Consider the following 21,060-nt stretch of genomic DNA (forward strand, 5'->3'; position numbering starts at 1 on the left):
CAGACGTTTCAAAGAAGGGGGGGGGGGTTTGTTTTTTTAAATCTCTTTAATGGAAGTGTCAATTTTCTAGGTCATAAAATGTACAACACTGTAACAACTGATGTTTTATAGGAATGGTGCCATAGCAAAGATATGCAAATAAAACTGGACATGAAATTCATATGCATATACATGTATAGAACATCTCACACACAAGTATAAAAATTAGGGATATGCATTCGTTTTTAACGAATGCGCAATCCGCAACGTATAGGTCCCTATTCGTTGGTCCACGAAATGTATGGCGAACCCCCACAAATGAAATGTATCATTAATGAATAAAAACCCCCACCCTCCTGACCCACCCCCCCAAGACTTGCTGAAAGTCCCTGGTGGTCCAGCAGGGGTCCTGGAGCGATCTCCTGCACTCGTGCCGTCAGCTGCCAGTATTCAAAATGGCGCCGATAGCCTTTGCCCTTACTATGTCACAGGATCAACTTGGTGGGGGTGTGGCACTTTACATCCGGGAGGGTATAGATTCCAACAGGATAAAGATCATACAAGAGACTAAATACTCAGTAGAATCTATATGGATAGAAATCCCATGTGTATTGGGAAAGAGTATAGTGATGAGTATACTACCGTCCACCTGGACAAAATGGTCAGACAGATGAAATGCTAAGAGAAATCAGAGAAGCTAACCAATTTGGCAGTGCAATAATAATGGGAGATTTCAATTACCTCAATATTGACTGGGTAAATGTAACATCAGGACTTGCTAGAGACAAAGTTCCTGGATGTAATAAATGACTGCTTCATGGAGCAATTGGTTCAGGAACCAGCAAGAGAGGGAGCTATTTTAGATTTAATTCTTAGTGGAACGCAGGATTTGGTGAGAGTGTTAACGGTGGTGGGGCCACTTGGCAATAGTGATCATAACATGATCAAATTTAAACTAATAACTGGAAGGGGGACAATAAGTAAATCTACAGCTCTAACACTAAACTTTCAAAAGGGAAACTTTGATAAAATGAGGAAAACAGAAAAAAACTGAAAGGTGCAGCTGCAAAGGTTAAAGGTATTCGACAAGCATGGACATTGTTTAAGACTACAATCCTAGAGGCGCAGTCCAGATGTATTCTACACATTAAGAAAGGTGGAAGGAAGGCAAAACAATTACCGTCTGGTTAAAAGGTAAGGTGAAAGAGGTTATTTTAGCCAAAAAATACATCCTTCATAAATAGGAAGGATCCATCTGAAGAAAATAGGATAAAACATTAACTTGGCAATGCTTAAGTGTAAAACATTGATAAGACCGACAAAGAGAGAATTTGAAATGAAGTTGGCCATAGAGGCAAACACTCATAATAAAAGCTTTTTTTTAAATATATCCGAAGCAAGAAACTGTGAGGGAGTCAGTTGGACCAACAGATGACCGAGGGGTTAAAGGGGCTCTTAGGGAAGATAAGGCCATTGCAGAAAAACTAAATGAATTCTTTGCTTCCATGTTTACTAATGAGAATGTTGGGGAGATACCAGCTCTAGAGATAGTTTAAAAGTGATGAGTCCGATGAACTAAACCAAATCACGGTGAACCTGGAAGATGTAGTAGGCCAGATTGATAAACTGGAGAGTAGCAAATCACCTGGACCAGATGGTATGCTTCCTAGGGTACTAAAGGAACTAAAAAATGAAATTTCTGATCTATTAGTTAAAATTTGTAACCTATCATTAAAATCATCCATTGTACCTGAAGCCTGGAGGGTGGCCAATGTAACCCCAATATTTAAAAAAGGGCTCATCCGGGTAACTATAGACCAGTGAGCCTGACTTCAGTGCCGAGAAAAAATAGTGGAAACTATTATAAAGATCAAAATCATAGAGCATATAGAAAGACCTGTTTAATGGAACACAGTCAACATGGATTTATTCAAGGGAAGTCTTGCCTAACAAATCTGCTTCATTTTTTTGAAGGGGTTAATAAACATGTGGATAAAGGTGAACCGGTAGATGTAATGTATTTGGATTTTCAGAATGATTTGACAAAGTCCCTCATGAGAGGCTTCTAAGAAAACTAAAAAGTCATGGGATAGGAGGCGATGTCCTTTCGTGGATTACAAACTGGTTAAAAGACAGGAAACAGAGTAGGATTAAATGGTCAATTTTCTCAGTGGAAAAGGGTAAACAGTGGAGTGCCTCAGAGATCTGTACTTGGATCAGTGCTTTTCAATATATATATATATAAATGATCTGGAAAGGAATACGACAAGTGAGATTATCAAATTTGCGGACGATACAAAATTATTCAGAGTAGTTAAATCACAAGTGGATTGTGATACATTATAGAAGGAACTTGCAAGACTGGAAGATTGGGCATCCAAATGGCAGATGAAATTTAATGTGGACAAGTGCAAGGTGTTGCACATAGGGAAAAATATCCCTTGCTGTAGTTACACAGTTAGGTTCTATATTAGGAGCTACCACCCAGGAAAAAGATCTAGGCATCATAAAATCATCGGCTCAGTGTGCTGCAGCAGTCAAAAAAGCAAACAATGTTAGGAATTATTAGTAAGGGAACGGTTAATAAACGGAAAATGTCATAATGCCTCTGTATCGCTCCATGGTGAGACCGCACCTTGAATACTGTGTACAATTCTGGTCGCTGCATCTCAAAAAAGATAAAGTTGCAATGGAGAAGGTACAGAGAAGGGCAACCAAAATGATAAAGGGGATGGAACAGCTCCCCCTATTAGGAAAGGCTGAAGAGGTTAGGGCCGTTCAGTTTGGAGAAGAGATGGCTGAGGGGGGATATGATAGAAGTCTTTAAGATCATGATAGGTCTTGAACGAGTAGATGTGAATCTGTTATTTACACTTTCGCATAATAGAAGGACTAGGGGGCATTCCATGAAGTTAGCAAGTAGCACATTTAAAACTAATCAAAGAAAATTCCTTTTCACTCAACACACAATTAAGCTCTGGAATTTGTTGCCAGAGGATATGGTTAGTGCAGTTAGTGTAGCTGGGTTCTTGGAAGAGAGGTCCATTAACTGCTATTAATCAAGTTTACTTAGGGAATAGCCACTGCTATTAATTGCATCAGTAGCATGGGATCTTCTTGGTGTTTGGGTAATTGCCAGGTTCTTATGAGCTGGTTTGGCCTCTGTTGGAAACAGGATGCTGGGCTTGATGGACCCTTGGTCTGACCCAGCATGGCAATTTCTTATGTTATGAACCCAGCATTCTATACCCATAGTTAGAATTATTTTTTCCTATGCACCTCACTTTGCCCTCGTCTAGAATAATTTAATCTGCCATTTACGGTAGATAACCAGTTTTTCAGTCTGGCAAAGTTCTTCTGCAGCTGAATAAAACAAGAAATGCCTTGCTGGGTCTGCCCAAAGACAAAGGTGTCAGCATGGTATGGGCCATAGCCCCAGCAACTTTAGACAGGGCATGCCATATATTTAGAAAAAATAAAAGGATCTTGATGGGAGGAACCTGCAAATAGAATACAACTCCTCCGTTAACCCCCTCCTGCCAACCAGATGCAGAAGGCAGTCTCAGTGTCTCCCTGTGATCCTTTTCATGCAGCTTGTTTGCAAGGGAAGTTACAAGACCTGTATCTTCTGCTGCAAGCAAGCTGCACATAAAAAAAATAGCATCACCAGGTGAAGATCCTCTTCAGCACTGCCAACACCATGGCCACTGCGATAAAGAAATATTGGTGCCATCTGTTTAATACGGATGCACCATCTGAGGTCCAGAGGGCACTGCTGACTTGTAAATCAAGATAGTCTGCTTTTCTGTCTCTCTTTCTCTTGATAAATAAAAGAAAGGATGTATCTTTTGAAGTTGCATGTTCCCAGGAAAAGAGCTGTAAAATGTAGATATCTTCAAGGTTAGTTAGTTTCTCAGGGCGCTGGGAAAATGCTTGAAGTAGCAAATGTCTAAACAAATGTTTCTCTGTGATCCTCGTGACCCTAAATCAAAGAAGCGCTGTTTTTAATTGCTATGCAAACTGTACTTAAGGATAGTCTTTTCAATCACAAATTAAGTCCTTTAGACTACTGACTTCCTTGTGTGCATAAGAAATAAAGCCTATTATTCATAAGAAATACACTGTCTATGTTGTCCTCTGTGTCCTTGGTAAACTTTTTTATTGCAGATGGTGCATTGGCCGGGAATCAAAGAAGGGAATGCTGGCCTGGCCTGAGCCGGGGAAGAGGACGCCTAGGACAGGACACGCACAGCCATTCCCTCTCTTGATTTGAACAGAATACAGGACACAGGATCCCTGAAGGTATTTTTAATCTTTTTCTCTTTGTTTTTTTGTGCTGTACCATTTGTATTGCACTAACATTGAGACCTTTAAGGGAAATGTGTTTACTCATTATTTTGGCACTATTAAGTGACTTGTGTGTTCCTATGAATAACAAAGCGTTCAGTATTACAAAGGTACCTGATAAAAGCCAGTAGCTTAATTGATAGGGCACTGGGTAGTAGCAGCCTGCTGCTTAACGGATAAGGGCGCAGGGCTCCAGCCGGCAACTTAAGAAAAAGACAAGCCAGCTGCTAACAGACAGGGCGCTAGGCTTCTGGATAAAAATACCAGGCCCAGTGAACTATAGGGAAGTAAAATCCCTAGATTTACAGCAAAAAAAAAAAAAAAAAAGGATAGCAAAAAAAACCCTTGATTTCTTGGGAACACTTGCATACATGGAGTATTTGTGATACAAGAGGAGAGTGTCTGTAATCCGACAAAGGATTGCTACTTGAAAAAAAAAAAAATGGGAGATTTACCCAGCAAAGAAATACCAGAACAAAGGGTCCCTTACAATTCATTTTTTACCGAGCACTGTAATAACCTAGAGGTTTTGGGTTTTTTTTCTATTAGATGGTTTGTTTAATCTCTTCATTAGCTACAACTCCTGCATACAGGGAAACGGTGCCTTATGATGCAGGCTATTTTTGAGAACTGCCTATATATCTATTAGGAAAAGTGTTATGCAAGTGTTGCTGCCTATTAGCCAAACTTCAAATCTCTGCTATGGTAGATTGGTTTGAAAGATTTCTTTTTGGTCAAATGCACTATTTCTTTTTATCTACTTTGGAAACACCCATTGCAGACTATTTTTACTTAAGGAGAACTTATTAAAAGTGAGTGTGAAGTATTTATCTGTATATTTGTTAATAAATGTGTACTGGGAAAAAAATATATACAAGGAAAATTTAACAACAACTGTGCCAGTCTGGGTTTTTATTTATGTCTGATTTTTGCTGTAATGCATTACAATTATTATGGCAATTCCAGCACTTGAAAGGTCACAGTAAGTACTTTAATTTAGTACAATTCTTTCAGAAAGATTGGTTTCATCAGCCTTCTCTGGCTGGCTAACATGTAGTTAAAAGTTAATAAGCTATTGAGTTTGTAAACAATAAACTTAAAAAGAACATACAATAGGCATAGGAGGTATATTGCATTTTGTACTAAAAGCATCTAGTTTGGTTCTTGTTGATTTAAGTTATAAGATTGATTTATGGGATGGACAGTGGCTGCTTCTCAGTGTAACAATTTAACCCCTAAAACATTTCTCTGGTACGTTTGGGTTTTTAAATTATTAATTAAGGATTGTGATATATGTAGCTGCTATCTGTGAATTGTAAACACATGTACCAGGGATTTTAATTGTTTTAACCCCTAATAGGCAGAGGGTTTTGATTTACAGATGAATCCTGTACAAAATCAAACCCAGGATTGCTTTGCTGCTACTTAGAGGTAAACAGTTCTCACTACCATCACAAATGTCTGCACAGGGAGCAGAATTTATGAATGATGCTCTAGTTCCCCTGACAGTTTTCGCTGCTTCACATTATATATATATATATTTTCATCTATTAATAAACACTATATGAGTAGTGCACAACCCATGTACCAGCATATGGGTTCCAAAAACTTACAGACACCTTTTTCTTTGTTACCAGGTTAGAAATGTTTCTTAATATTTGTCATTATAGAAAAGAGTAAAGGAAGTGAAGATTTAATAAATTCCTAACTAAGGTAGCATTAGAAGAATTAACTATAGCATAGTAATGTAGTGTCTGTAATTAGAGTCAATCACACGATTACCGGCATGGTTAAAAGGTGAGGTGAAAGAAGCTATTTTAGCCAAAAGATCTTCATTCAAAAATTGGAAGAAGGATCCAACAGAAGAAAATAGGATAGTGCCTAAGTTTTGGCAAGTTAAATGTAAGACATTGATAAGACAAGCTAAAAGAATTTGAAAAGAATTTGGCCATAGAAGCAAAAAATGTTTTTAAATATATCCGAAGCAGAAAGCCTGTGAGGGAGTCAGTTGGACTGTTAGATGATTGAGGGGTTAAAGGGGCACTTAGAGAAGATAAGGTCATCATGGAAAGATTAAATGATTTCTTTGCTTCAGTGTTTACTGAAGAGGATGTTGGGGAGATACCCGTACCGGTGAAGGTTTTCATGGATATTGATTCAGATGGACTGAACCAAATCACGGTGAACTTAGAAGATGTGGTAGGACTGAGTGACAAACCGAAGAGAAGTAAATCACCTGGACTGGATGGTATACACCCCAGGGTTCTGAAGGAACTAAAAAATGAAATGTCAGACCTATTAGTAAAAATTTGTAGCCTATCATTAAAATCATCCATTGTACCTGAAGACTGGAGGGTGGCTAATGTAACCTCAATATTTAGAAAGGGCTCCAGTGGCAATCCGGGAAACTACAGACCAATTAGCCTGACTTCAGTGCCAGGAAAAATAGTGGAAAGTGTTCTAAATATCAAAATCACAGAACATATAGAAAGACATGGTTTAATGGAACAAAGTCAGCATGGCTTTACCCAAGGCAAGTCTTGCCTCACAAATCTGCTTCACTTTTTTAAAGGAGTTAATAAACATGTAGAAAAAGGTGAATAGGTAGATGTAGTGTATTTGGATTTTCAGAAGGCGTTTGACAAAGTTCCTCATGAGAGGAATAGGAGGGATAGGAGGTGATGTCCTTTTGTGGATTACAAACTGGCTAAAAGACAGTGAACAGTAGGATTAAATGGACAATTTTCTCAGTGGAAGAGACTGGGCAGTGGAGTGCCTCAGGGACCTGTATTGGGACCCATACTTTTCAATATATTTATAAATGATCTGGAAAGAAAAACAACAATTATTCAGAGTAGTTAAATCACAAGCGGATTGTGATAAATTGCAGGAAGACCTTGTGAGACTGGAAAATTGGGCATCCAAATAGCAGATGAAATTTAATGTGGGTAATTGCAAGGTGATGCATACAGGGAAAAATAACCCATGCTATCTATAGTTACACAATGTTAGGTTCCATATTAGGAGCTACCACCCAAGAAAGAGATCTAGGCATCATAGTGGATAACATATTGAAATAGTCAATTCAGTGTGCTGCGGCAGTCAAAAAAGCAAACAATGTTGGGAATTATTAGAAAGGGAATGTGAATAAAACGGAAAATGTCATAATGCCTCTGTATCATTCCATGGTAAGACCGCACCTTGAATACTGTGTACAATTCTGGTCGCCGCATCTCAAAAAAAGATATAATTGTGATGGAGAAGGTACAGAGAAGGGCAGCCAAAATGATAAAGGGGATGGAACAGCTCCCCTATGAGGAAAGACTAAAGAGGTTAGGACTTTTCAGTTTGGAGAAGAGACGGCCGAGGGGGATATGATAGAGGTGTTTAAAATCATGAGAGGTCTAGATTGGGTAATGTGAATCAGTTATTTACTCTTTCGGATAATAGAAGGACTAGAGGGAATTCCATGAAGTTAGCATGTGGCACATTTAAAACTAATCGGAGAAAGTTCTTTTTCACTCAATGCACAATTAAACTCTGGAATTTGTTGCCAGGGGATGCAGTTAGTGTAGCTGGGTTTAAAAAAAGAATTGGATATTTTCTTGGAGGAGAAGTCCATTACCTGCTATTAAGTTGACTTAGAAAATAGCCACTGCTATTACTAGCAACAGTAACATGGGATAGATTTAGTTTTTGGGAACTTGCCAGGTTCTTATGGCCTGGATTGGCCACTGTTGGAAACAGGATGCTGGGCTTGATGGACCCTTGGTCTGACCCAGTATGGCATGTTCTTATAGCTCTTTATGTATTGTGTCTTCTCCGGGCCTTTATGTCTCTTAGCTGGCAGTTTATTTAATGGCTAGTTGCTGTAGTTTATCCGGCAAGTTAGGCAGCAGTTGGCCAAGCTGCAATTGGTGACTGTCATAATGGCCTGTCGTCAGGCCAGGCAGTCAGCTAAATGGTCAGTTTTCTCAGTAGACAAAGGTAAACAGTGGAGTGCCTCAGGGATCTGTATTGGAAAATGGTAGGACAAAGTGAGAAATGATCTGGAAAAGGACCAAGTGAGGTGATCAAATTTGCATATGACCCAAAATTATTCATAGCAGTTAAATCACAGGCAGATAGTGAAATTGCAGGAGGATATTGGGAGATTGGAAGACTGGGCTTCCAAATGATAGATGAAATTTAGGACAAGGCGATGCATATAGGGAAAAATAACCCACACAATAGTTGCATGGTATGTTTCATGTAAGGAGTTACCACCCAGGAAAAAGATCTAGGCATCATAGTGGATAATACACGGACATTGTCTATTAAGTGTGCTGCAGAGGTTAAAAAAGCAAACAAACAATGTTAGGGATTATTAGGCAGGGAATACCTCCATATCACTCCATAATGAGACTATGCATTGAGTATTTGATTCAATCCTGGTCGCCACATCTCAAAAAAAGATACAGATGCACTGAAGAAGGTACAGAGAAGAGCAACCAAAATGATGAAGGGGATGGAATGGCTCCCCTATGAGGGTAGGCTAAAGAGGTTAGGGCTGTTCAGCTTGGAGAAGAAACAGCTCAGAGGGGAATATGATGGAGGTCTATAAAATCAAAGGACTAGAATGGGTTAATATAAATCGATTTATTCTTTCAGATAACACAAGGACTAGAAGGCACATTTAAATCAAAGAAAGTTCTCTCTCACTTAACATATAATTAAACTCTGGAATTTGTTGCCAGAGGATATGGTTAAGGCAATTAGCTTGTCTGGCTTTAAAAAAAGGTAAGGACAAGTTGCTGGAGAAGAAGTCCATAAATTATTAGTCATGTTGAAAAAAGCCACTGCTTATGCCCGGAATTAGTAACATGGGATCTATTTAATGTTTGGGTACTTGCCAGGTACTTGTAATCTAGATTGGCCATGATTGGAAACAGGATGCTGGGCTTGATGGACCCTCGATCTAGCCTAGTATGACAACTTTTTATGTTCTTTTTATTAGTGTTACTTTCTTGCCTTTAAGCATTTCTACAAGGAGAATTGGGGAGGCAGCACCAGGGAGGCAACACAAATGCATTGGCCCTTGAGTGCCAGAGACCCTCACTATGCCTCTGGTTGCACTACTACCCTCAAATGAAGGCATGGGGTAACCTGCACAGAGCGGCAGTTATTAACATGAGCAACTTGCTAGGCAGACTGGATGGACTATTTGGTCATCTGCCACCATTACTATGAGTCTCTTAGCTTACGCCAGGGGACTGGAATCTCTTACAGGAGTTGTTCAACTCAGAAGAGTGTGAGAGTTGGAGAGAGAAACTGCAGAAGATGACCCCTGATTTAAAAAAAAAAAAAAAGCCCAGTGCATCAGCACCATGAATTCAGGCAAAAAGGCAGGAGAGGGAGGAAACAGCAGCACCACCACCCCAATTCCTGAAAGTGTGAGCCTCTCCTACTTCATCTCATGGCCTAATGGGATGCTCCTTGGCCAGAAACAACACCAGGTGCTCCAGAAAGGCTTCCCTGCTTTGAATGCTATTATTCAAGATGACTGCCACTGCCTCTCTAGATCAGGATCTCTCACTGCAGCAGCTGTCTCATTCTGGACCAAAAAGACCCTGCTCCATGGAAATCCCTTCCAAGGAAATATCAATGGGGGAGGGCTGATCACCGTAGCTGTAGACAAAACAACCCTCTCCCCCACCCCAAATTAAGCATGGTAAGGGCCCACCATGGCAGAGTTCCCACAGCAGCCCCCACATGCAGTGCATGTTTTTCTGTGCTCAGCAGTAACTACTATGGCAATTGCAAACCCACTGCTGATATGTTCCCTCAAGGATAAAAACCTCATTGAGCCCCTCACCACATGAGCCAGGCCTTCAATGGCCTCCCACAAGGTTGTTACAGAAGACAGAAGCAAGCAGCAAAAGATACTGTCCTGTAATTTTTTTTTTTTTTTTTTAACTTTACCGACCTAAACAAAACAAAAAGGTAACTAAGGAAAAACTAACAAAAAAAATGTGCAAGTTCTCTGCAATAATCTGATCCTGCTGTAACCATCCTAGCTGCTGTGCAGCCCTCCTGCCTGCAGGGGTCCTCAGTGAGCTGCGGTCTGAGCTGAACAGGTTTGCCTCAAAGGCACATAAGGCAGCCCAGCCAAGAATTACTCCTGGGGGAATTCTGGGGGAATTCTGCACAAAATAAAAAACTTAAAATTCTACAAACTTTAAACAATTTACATGACAATCTTTAAGTAATTACATTTTTAATTAATACAGAAAAAAGTTATTAAAGATACAGAATTTTAAATATTTTGAGCAGAATTTCCCTAGAAATTCATGTAAGAGAGTGTCCTTTCCACTCACTCTCCCTTTTCCCCTGGCCACTTTGCCCTCTCAGGCCCCAACTCCTCCACCTGCCAGTATCTCACCCCTACATCTCTAGGCTCAACCCTTCCACTCTATTGCCAGTCCCAGAGTTTGACCCCGTTCTCAGTACTGCCCCTCACACAGGCTCCCTCTGTCCCGCCCTCTCACACACACATCCACACCCTCATACAGGCTCCCTCACACACATCTCCTCATACAGGGCCCTCTCTCTTGCATACACACCCACACAAGCTCCCTCTTTCACACATATATCCTCACACAGGCTACCTATGTCTCTCTCATGTACCCCTTCACACAGGCTCTCACACATACACAATCCCTTCACACAGGACTAGCACCCTCACATACTCTCAATCCCTTTTTCATACACATGAGCTCCCAATCTCTCACACACATACACACTCCTTCACAATCTCCTCATATAGACTCCATCTCTCTGAAACCCACACAAGCATCACACCCCCCAGCTCTTACCTCCCATGCTCTCCCCCTCCCTCTGAAACCCACACTCAAGCATTCCCCCCACCCCCTTAGCAGTCATGCTCTCTCACCCTCCCCCACACACATTCTCTCACCGGCATCCCCCACCCCCCTTACCTCCCATGCTCTCTCACACCCTCCTGTCCCCCACACATACACACACTCTCTCACTGGCATGCTGCGAATGGAGCGCGGCCCGTTCGTGGCGAAGATGAACTCCCGGGCGTGCCGTTTGCGGCACATGGGGCCTTCCCTTTTTGCCGCAAATGGCGCACCCAGGCCTTCATCTTCGCCACAAACAGAGCACATCCCGCGGTACATGCGGGACACGCTCCGTTCGCAGCATGCCGGGGTCTCCTCTGCTATTTTCTGCACAGAATTTGGCAATTCTGCACAAGTTCTGCGCTCCGCAGTAGCGCAGAATTCCCCCAGGATTAAAGAATTAAAAGCCTGCCTGAGTCACAGGATGACTCTATGCTTCATCATAGAGTCATCCTTGCTCTGGCCACCCTTGTGCCTTATCCTACCTAGTCTTTGGTCCTGTTCCTAATTATTTCTCTGTTCCTGTGGAACCTTGAAGTGGCCCTCCTATCTATTTCCTTCTCTTCTGGAGGAGCCTTTAAAGTCATCCTCCTGCCAGTTCCATCTCCCTGTTTCCCAAGTGGCTTCCCTGCCTGTTTCTGTATTTTGTTTTGGTCCCCGTCTTGCCCTATGTTCTATTTCTGTTTTGTCCTGCCTGTGCCTGCTACCCCTATCCCGGCTTTGGTTTCATGTTTCTCATGCCCCTGTTTTGTCTTGTTCCTGTCTGCGCCCTGTGCTTTTTCTCCATGTCTGCACTGGTTCCTGCCTGCCCTTGGACTGAATTCTCATTGCTGGCCTGGCCTTTGACGTTGCTTCATTTGCTGTTTGCTTGACCTCGGCCTGCCAAATCTCTGCTTGTGCTCCTGCCCCAAGGGTTGTGCAAGCAAAGTGCTGCCAGCCATCAGAACCTTCGGGCTCAACCCAAGGTGGCCAGTCAGGCAGAAGACCCTGCACTTCCCAGCTCATGTCCCATGCTGCTCCTGCCAGGGAATTACCTTTAACCGGCTTGCACAGCCCTGACATCAGGCCAGTCCATCCTCAGTTTCTCTTCATCCCAAAGAATGGGGAAGGGAGGGAGTCAGACCCCTCTGGCTTTCAGAACTCCCAACCACACTAAATCAAGTCAGCTAGGGGCTGCTGATCCCCCTCTACTCATCCTTACTGAAACCAGAGGATCAGCCAAACAGGCAAGACCTTCCAGAAACAATTTGTTCCCAAAACTATCCAAGCTGCATGACTTGCACCTCTACCATCTGCTGGAGACAGAATATTGAAGAGATGCAGGGGGCACAATACCCTATACAGCAGTGGTTCTCAACCTTTTTTTTGGCTGGGACACACCTGATAGATGGTTCACATATGCGTGACACTGAACATGTGACCACAGGGCTAAATGTAAACATGCACTCTGCATCCACAGGAATCCCCTCAACCTCCAGCAATGAGTGCAGAGCAGATCAAGGGCATTACCTTGTACAACTCGCCATACAAAAGAGATGTTCTGGTTCTGATGACATCCCAGTAAAAGCAAAACAAACTCCCTTTACTACCAGGCACAATAGCCTTCCTTATGAAAAGACAGTAATTTACCACTAATGCATATCCTATTGAGAAAACACAACAAATAAGATTGATACAAATGCCTACATGCCAGTAAAATACCTCACCTCTGGCACACACCCAGAACGGACCTTCACCAAGTACAGAAAAGCCACAAATTATAAATATGGAGATAGAAACTGGAATAGAAAACCAAAAAAGCCACTCTGCATGCAGTGCGAACCTGGAGAAATGGAAAAGAGAAATATAGCACCTAACAGTCCCAGGATCTGCAATAATGCACACAAACTAACCTGCACAAAGTTACACCTGTATTATGGAACACATTCAAACAGTAACAACCCTATCTATGAAAAGGCAACACTACAACTATTAAACCAGGCCCTAAACACTAATTCACCTATTAGGAAAAAACAGAATAAGCCAAGCTGCTAGAGAGCCCCACACAGAAATAATTGTAAAGCTTTACTAATTATATCGAACTTTTCCAATATATAAACTTCCTTTTCATTCCTGTTGATTCTACCATTGTTACCTAACTTTTTCAACTATTATACTCTCTATTGAAACCCTGTTTTTCCCACCTATTTTGATTACTGTAAACAGTTATGATGGCGAAACCAAATGACGGTATACAAAACATGTTAAATAAGTAAATGTTACAAAACAGCTGAATAGAATATCCAACAATTAAAAAAAAAACGCATAAAAATTAAAACATCCAAATATCAATAAAATATTTCAAAACAGCAGACATCGTATAATACCCAATCAAGAAAATTACATTTAAAAAGCCACCTTTACTTACCCTCTCCAGCAACTCTCCTACTACTTTCCCTTCCAGGCCAAGAGCACTCACCAGAAGCAGCAAGGACTGCTGAAGCTCTGTCCTCACAGTCCTCTTCCTTAGCGCCCACAACCAGTTAGACCCCACGACCTGTCTCTCACTCAATCACACCCACACACCTCTCACCCAGGCACCCATTCACACCCACACAAACTCTCATGGCTGAAAACCTTCCTTCACTGCAGGGATGGGCTCCAGTTCCGCCACGGCTTTACTCCAGCGGGCCTTCTTTTTTGCCCCCATGGGGATGGGCTCCCATGGTGGCCTTGCTTGGTCTGAGTTTGACACGGACATTCCTCCCACCCCCAGAATGCGATGCCCCTTCTTCCTGCCTCACCGGCCAATCAAAGGCTTCCTCCCTTCTGCTTCCACTGGCAGATAGAAGGGAAGAGGGTTCTGATTGGCCCGCGGAAGCTGGAGAAAGGGAGAAGGAAAGTACAACGGGGCAGTGGGACACCGAGAGACATGACACACCTGCTGGTGCTTGGCAACACACCGGATGAGAATCACTGCTATATAGCATGATGTCAGCAAAACAGTTGTCTTCATCTGCTAGCAGGGGAGCAGAACCCATGTGCCTGGACTGGATTGCTGGGATAAGGAAAGGAGTTATTGCATCAGGCTTGGAGCCTGAAATGGAGAAGTTACTTACCTGATAATTTTATTTTCCTTAGTGTAGACAGATGGACTTGGGACCTATGGGTTTATGCTCCCCTGCAAGCAGAAGGAGACAGAGTCAGATTTCAAAGCTGATATCACCCTAGATACACCCCTGCAGTGACCTCAGCCCTTCAGTATTCTCTTCAAAAGCCACTGTGGACATACTATTGAAAAAAAAAAATGATTAAAAACTGATAACAGTAGCTGTACTCAAACAAATACTGAACCCCAGTAAGATTATAGATGCCCTGATAGAGGGACTGGATGATGGCTTACCCGTAATCTCTTGGAATCAATGTCCACTCCATGGGCAAATCCTTTGCACTGTTCTTGGGCAGCCATGGGCAGGATGCCGAGTCCATCTGTCTACACTAAGGAAAATAAAATTATCAGGTAAGTAATGTCATCATTTCCTAGCGTGAAGCCAGATGGACTCAGGACCAACGGGATGTACAAAAGCTACTCCCGATTGAGGAGGGAGGCTGCTCGTAGTCTGGTTAACACCACCCTAGCAAAGGCTGCGTCCTCCAGGGCCTGAACATCCAGGCGATAGAACCTGGAGGTGGTGTACAAGGAGGTCCACATCGCCGCTCGGCAGATATCAAAGGGAGACAGCAGTCTAGCTTCCACCCATGAGACTTCCTGAGCCCTACTGGAACAAGTTTTAACCTGCCTCCACATAGGCGCCTGTGACCACCTCCTTAATTCAGTGAGCTATGGTAGCCCGTGAAGCTGGTTCGCCCTGCTTCCTTCCACTACTGACATTCAAACGGCAGAGGAGGCGGTATTCTTCCACATCCTTGTGCTTATCTAGGGATGGCAACAAAACGGACTGATTCAAATGAAACTCAAACTACTTTAAGCAAGAAGGATAGAACACAGCAACAGCAATAGTTGCATTGCATTGATAAAACATACCTAAAACAGGTTACAAGGGAAAACATAATACATGGAATTTGCCATGACTTCTAAAAATTTGGATTGTGCCCAGGTTTAATTTTTCACACTCACCTATAGTCAGTACCCTCAGGCTAAAGAAACCACATAAACAGCCTGTTGCCATATAATTTACAACCTGCCCCACCTCCTAATTCAATCCTCTGAAGAAAGTAACAGGATCCATGCCTTTGGTCTTAGCTGTCTCTGCTTCCTGCTCCAGCCCCTCCCCTCACAAAAAGCCTTCCTGGAACAGGGGAAGAGTGTGAGCATAGGGCAGGAACAGAGCCAGCAGATAAGAGTCTCTGCTCCCTTATCTATAGTTCCTCCCTTCCTATTGTCCCCCTCCCTCCTGCAGGAAACAGAAGGGAGGAGTAAAGCTGGAGTAGCCTGAGAAAGCTTAATACCTCAAAGATCTCTTAAATCAAAAGATTATTTTTATATTTCTGGATGGAGTGATGTTCCTTTAAAAAGACTCATCTTTATACAAAGTTTCTTGCACCTGCATATTTGACTTGCCATACAACAGCTACAAAGACCTGGATGTCTTTTGAAAGTCTGCATTTGCTGGTGTTCCACAGCTGGCAATTCAATTCACAGAAGCCTTGACAACTGAAGTGCCTGCTCACAAGTTTCAAACTTGTCCTCATTTAACTGTTTTATGACTGTTACAACCTTTATGCTCAGGTATCTTTGAGTAATTAACAGCATGACAAACTGCTCAATAGTGAGAGCATTTTCAGTGTAATGCACTAATGTACTCAGACAAGGACTTTCAAGAAAATATAAAAATGTCAATTCAAAATAAAAGTGACATGTCACAGTTGTGTCTGTAATTTATCTGTCTACCTGAGAAATAATTTATTTTTGTGCTTGGTAAATGTATTTGTACATTGTTTTAAAACAATGTGAAAGACTTTCAATAGAAAAATGAATTTTTTTTTTCATAGTCCATGTGAATGCAAAATTAAGTAAATTTGACAACTGCCAAAGAATTTTGAAAAAACTGCCACAGGAAACCAGGGGCTCTGTCTATAGTATTTTATTAATTAATAAATGTAAATAACCACTTTACCGACAAATCACCTCTGAGTGCTTGAGAACAGAAACAACATTTGGGGAAATTGTGTCCATCTGCCTGTGACCTTGTATCAAAAGGCAGAACTACAGGAAGTAGGGTCTTGTGCTTTTACGTCATTTATCAATGTGGTAAAGTGGTGTGCCACTAACTTCAGTCTGATGCTGGTAGGATCAGACAGCAACACCTGGATACAAGGCCACCACTCCTACATCAGTAGGTACACATTTTACTACTTGTTTAATTAGAACTATTAGAATCAAAATATATATATATTTTTATACTGCAAGATTTAAGCAGCTGTTTAAGTCTGTGGTTTTCTTTCTGCTCAGCACAGTTTAGCAGTTACCCCCTGAATAAATTTGCATATTGTTTGTTTAGTGTACCTTACAAGTAACTTGGCTCTTTACTATACTGTGTAAAGAATGCCAAAAAATAGTTTATCAAAGAGTGCAGGACTGGGAATGAGAGAAACAAATACAATATTTGTTAAAGATGGGTAGGCCGGAGTGATAAGATCTGAAAAAACAACTCTATAGTAAATTATTAATAGGTTCCAAAATCTACCCTTCTCTTCCCCAAGTTATTATGTAGCAAAAAGTGCCTGAAAAGTTTGATTACATCAGAGTTAACAGGATTATGCCCGGGCAGCACCTGTCTCAAACAGGGTAGGCAAATCCTGAAAAAAAACACGATTTTCTATACATAGCATTTTCAAACTGTCCCGTACGACAAGTACCTACACACCACTTTCAAGAAGAGAAATGAATCCATTCCATCACTTTATTTCCTTGCTCATGCAATGACATTAAAAGTAAAACACAAAATTGAAGGCAATACCTAGAAACTACTTTAATAACTTTCCAAAGCTAGTCAACTGGTTTCTTGACTTTTTCTCGTCTATCAAGCAGACATTGTCATTCTTGGGACATGGGATGCAAACAAACAACGGAAGAGAGACGGCAATTATGGTTGGTGAAGTGAAAGGAAACAGGAACATGGGAAGAAAGGAAACAGGAACATGGGAAGAAAGAAAAACAGGAAGCCAATAAGATGTCTCTGCAGCGATTTTGGGACGCTAAATCCATGGAGGAACCAGGACTCGGCGACGGCGACTTTATGGCACTTGACAACAAGTGGACAAACACAGCAACCACAGCACCTATGCCTGTTAAAAACTTATTTTATCCAGTAACCACCGGGCTCTAGGAGTATCTGTACAATTACAAAATCCTCTGACTACAGCAACAGATTTTTTATTTTTATTTTTTTTTAAACAAGGCGTCTTAAGTCCAAGCAAAACGCTCTACGATAGGTGGCGAGGCAAGGGCCCCAGGCCCTCAGAAGAGACGAGTCCCCGCTCCCACGCTTACCGGGCCCGGCCAACGAGACAACCAGAAACAGCAACGAGGCCAAGGCGGGTGTACAGGGTTGGAGAGCCATGGCGGAGCCGCCGGGAAGCGACCGAGCTCTGGGAGCGCGTGCGTGCGTCCGTCCGTCCGAGCCGAGCTCCCGTTATAAAAGCTCCGAATTCTCGCCGCTGTGTCGGCTCCTCCGTCTCTCTCTCCCCCCCCCCCAGTCTCGAGCGTCAGCGCAGAGAGGGCGCGCGCCCGCCCGCCTGCTGGAGCTCCGCCCCGCGCACCCTGGAACGGAGAGGCCAGCCTGCGCTCGGCTTCCCAAAGAACTTGGGTTACTCTTAAAAAAAAAAAAAAAAAAAATCAAAGCGCTTCTCTTGGGAAACTTAAAAGGCACAGCCCTTGTTCTAGGAGCGAAAGCAAGACTGGCGCAAACCAAGCTGTTGCCCTTTTGTGGCGACCTGTCCGAACCTGTTCGTAAGGGCAGGTTATTCTTCCCCACAGAATTCTGAAAAGTGAAAGTCCCTCTTGTCTACAGTCACCAACCACCGTTTTACGTTTTAGTAACGTCAAAAAGATGCAGACTTGGTGACTTTCTCTAATTTCAGCACATACATTCTTCCATTAAGTGCTACCGTATGTCCTATAGTTTCACAAATGTGCAATAATTTCAGAATATTGACAGAATTCATAAAATTTACTTTTCACTTTTCAGATGTCCTTTATTACAGCCACAGGTTCCAAAATGACCTTCACAAATAACTAGGGACTAATATTCAAATGTTTAGGTAGTAAACTTTCAATGCTGTTCTGAGAAGAGAGAGAGTGGGGCGATTTTGACCCTGACCTCGCCTGGATTTTTTTTTTTTTTAATAATAATCTTTAATTGCTATCCTTGATCTGATCTTAAATTAATTTTTTTTTTTTTTTAATTATTAATTTATCACGCCGTCGGCTGCCAGTAATCAAAATGGCGCCGATAGCCTTTGCCCTCACTATGTCACAGGGGCCGGCCAATGGCACTGGTAGCCCCTATGACATAGTAAGGTCAAAGGCTATTGGCACCATTTTGAATACCGGTAGCCAACGGCGTGAGTGCAGGAGATGGCTCCCGGACCCCCCACTAGACCACCAGGGAGTTTTGGTAAGTCTTGGGGGGTCAGGAGGGTGGGGGTTTGTAGTTAATTCAATTTTAGCCGGGAAACGAATAAGAATGAACGCATGAACGTATCGGGGGCCCCCTTGCCAAATGCAACGTATCTGCCCCCCAACGAATACGAATACCAAATGCAACGTATGCCGTCCCTCTGCACATCCCTAATGGGAGGTAAGGATGAAATTCTTGAAATACTGAATGACCTCAGGGGAGATATCACTGAAACTGGGCGACAAGGGGACGAGGCCAGATTGAAATTAGATGAGCATGCTGACATTATGGCACAATTGAAATCCTCAATTTGTGATCTGGAGAAAGTGAACAACGATTTGTCTAATAATTTAGGACCTTGAAAACAGATTCCGTAGAGGGAATCAGATTTCGTGGGCTTCCGGAATTGGACGATTTCCTAGACTGTGCTCAAGTAGTCAAGCATTTTTGGCAAGGCCATACTGATGGCAGATGATCATCCTAATAAAGAAGTGGAAATTATGGTGGACAGCGAGCATCAAGCAATGTGGGTGTCTGAACACAGCACCCAAGAAACATTATTGCATGTTTTCATGACTTTCTGGTTAAAGAAGCCATTATACAACTTGCAAGGTTTCTGGGTTCATTGGAAGGGAATAAAGTGGAAATCTATAATGTCATCTCCCTGCTCACATTGCGGAAATACAGAAAATGTAAGAATATTACAACTATATTACAGAAGGAAAATATATGCTATCCCTGGTTATTTCCCTTTACTCTGGCTTTCACTATTAGTGGTGTGGCATCTCAAGTTTGAAAATCTGAGGAAGCACTACCTAAACCTATATTGAATATGTAACCCCTAGGTGGGACAGATCCTTGAGCTGGCACCCAGGGGCACCTAGAAAGGAAAGAGGGTGGACCCTTTCTGCACAACACTCCTTTACTGTCTGTCTGTCTGTCCTTCAACCCCCCCCCCCCCCCCCGATTGCGTCAACTCTGAGTCCCAGGATTCCAGTGTAGGAATAATTCTACTACCCTGCTTTTTGTAATACAAGCCCCTTTTCCGTCCTCTGTACATCAATAATGGTTATCACTGTCCTTGCATCCAATAAACACTGAGAATAATGGTGGTGTTATGCTCAGGCTTGTGGACCCTTGGCCGACGAGAGGATGGTATACCTTTCGGAGGGTCCGTAGGCGCTCTCGTCGGGTGGCGAGGCAGAACAGAAGGCAGGACCAGCTGACCCTTGACACTGGAGACTGAGGCAAACACGGAGGCGATGAAGAGACGAGATAAGGTGCTGTGTCTTCACCACTGGTGGTCTGCGGTCCCCCCGGGAGGAGCCCGTAGGGACCCGACCGCTGGGACTTAGGTGGACCTAGGGAGGTCAGGGTAACGGTGCAAAGGCCAACTGGAGCTTCGCCCTGGAAGCCTGCGGTCCCCCCAGGAGGAGCCCGTAGGGACCCGGGCCGCTGGGACTTAGGTGGGCCCTTGGAGGCGGTGGTCTTGAAGGAGTCCTAGGTCAAGTGCCAGAGAGTCAACGCTCACCAGTCCGAAGTCGTGTACCAGAGAATCACCGCTTGCCAATCCGGAGTCAGGAACCAGAGAATCACCGTAAGCCAATCCGAAGTAAGGAACCAGGAACATCAAGACGGAACAGGAACGAGATCCAAAGCTTAAAGACTCACTGAAGAAAGCAGACTAGACAGCGCTAGGGGACGTTGCCAAGTCGCTGGATGAGCAGAGGAAGCTGCCTTATATACTTCCTCTGCTCTGCCTGATGGAAGACAGGTGAAGCCATTTAAAGGGATTAGGTCCCTTTAAATCACTGGAGGGGGGCGCGGCCTCACACCTAAGGATGGCGGCGGCCATCTTGAATCTCCCCCGCGGAGGGGAGACGCCGTCAGACGCTGCGAAGGAGGAAGCAGGACGGCTTCCCCTGCAGCGGGCAGGTCCGGAGGCCGCTTGGGCGCGGTGGCCCGAATCGGAGCCCTCTCCCTGGGCTCCCTCAGCGAGAGAACGCCGTGACTCAGGTAGGGAGCCCGCGGTCGTGGGTTGCCACAGCCGCGGGACACAACAGGTGGTTAGGATAAATCTTGGGAAAGGTACATGTCGTGAGCTATTGCTTGGTTTATGGTACTAGTTGAAGCCCATTATGGGCAAGATCCTGTAGATTAAAACTTACAAGCATTTATACTTCTGATACCATTTTTCCCAAGTGAGTATT

At 43.1% G+C, this 21,060-nt stretch overlaps 1 protein-coding gene across 3 annotated transcripts in view; it reads right to left on the bottom strand.

Annotated features, from left to right (window-relative positions):
• The window catches only part of SHISA5 (shisa family member 5), a 138,632-nt gene extending 120,695 nt beyond the window's left edge, over positions 1-17,937 (bottom strand). For 2 of the 3 annotated variants that reach the window (XM_029599403.1, XM_029599402.1), the window contains exon 1: positions 17,722-17,937. In XM_029599403.1, the coding sequence (XP_029455263.1) occupies positions 17,722-17,791 (70 nt within the window). In that variant the 5' untranslated portion in view covers positions 17,792-17,937. Of the gene's footprint in view, positions 1-14,610; positions 14,706-17,721 lie in introns of all 3 variants that reach the window. The other variant, XM_029599404.1, reaches the window with a different exon arrangement.
• Positions 17,938-21,060: the final 3,123 nt, after the last annotated feature.

The sequence above is a fragment of the Rhinatrema bivittatum genome, chromosome 4 (assembly GCF_901001135.1).
Source record: "Rhinatrema bivittatum chromosome 4, aRhiBiv1.1, whole genome shotgun sequence".
Classification (NCBI taxonomy): Eukaryota; Metazoa; Chordata; class Amphibia; order Gymnophiona; family Rhinatrematidae; genus Rhinatrema; species Rhinatrema bivittatum.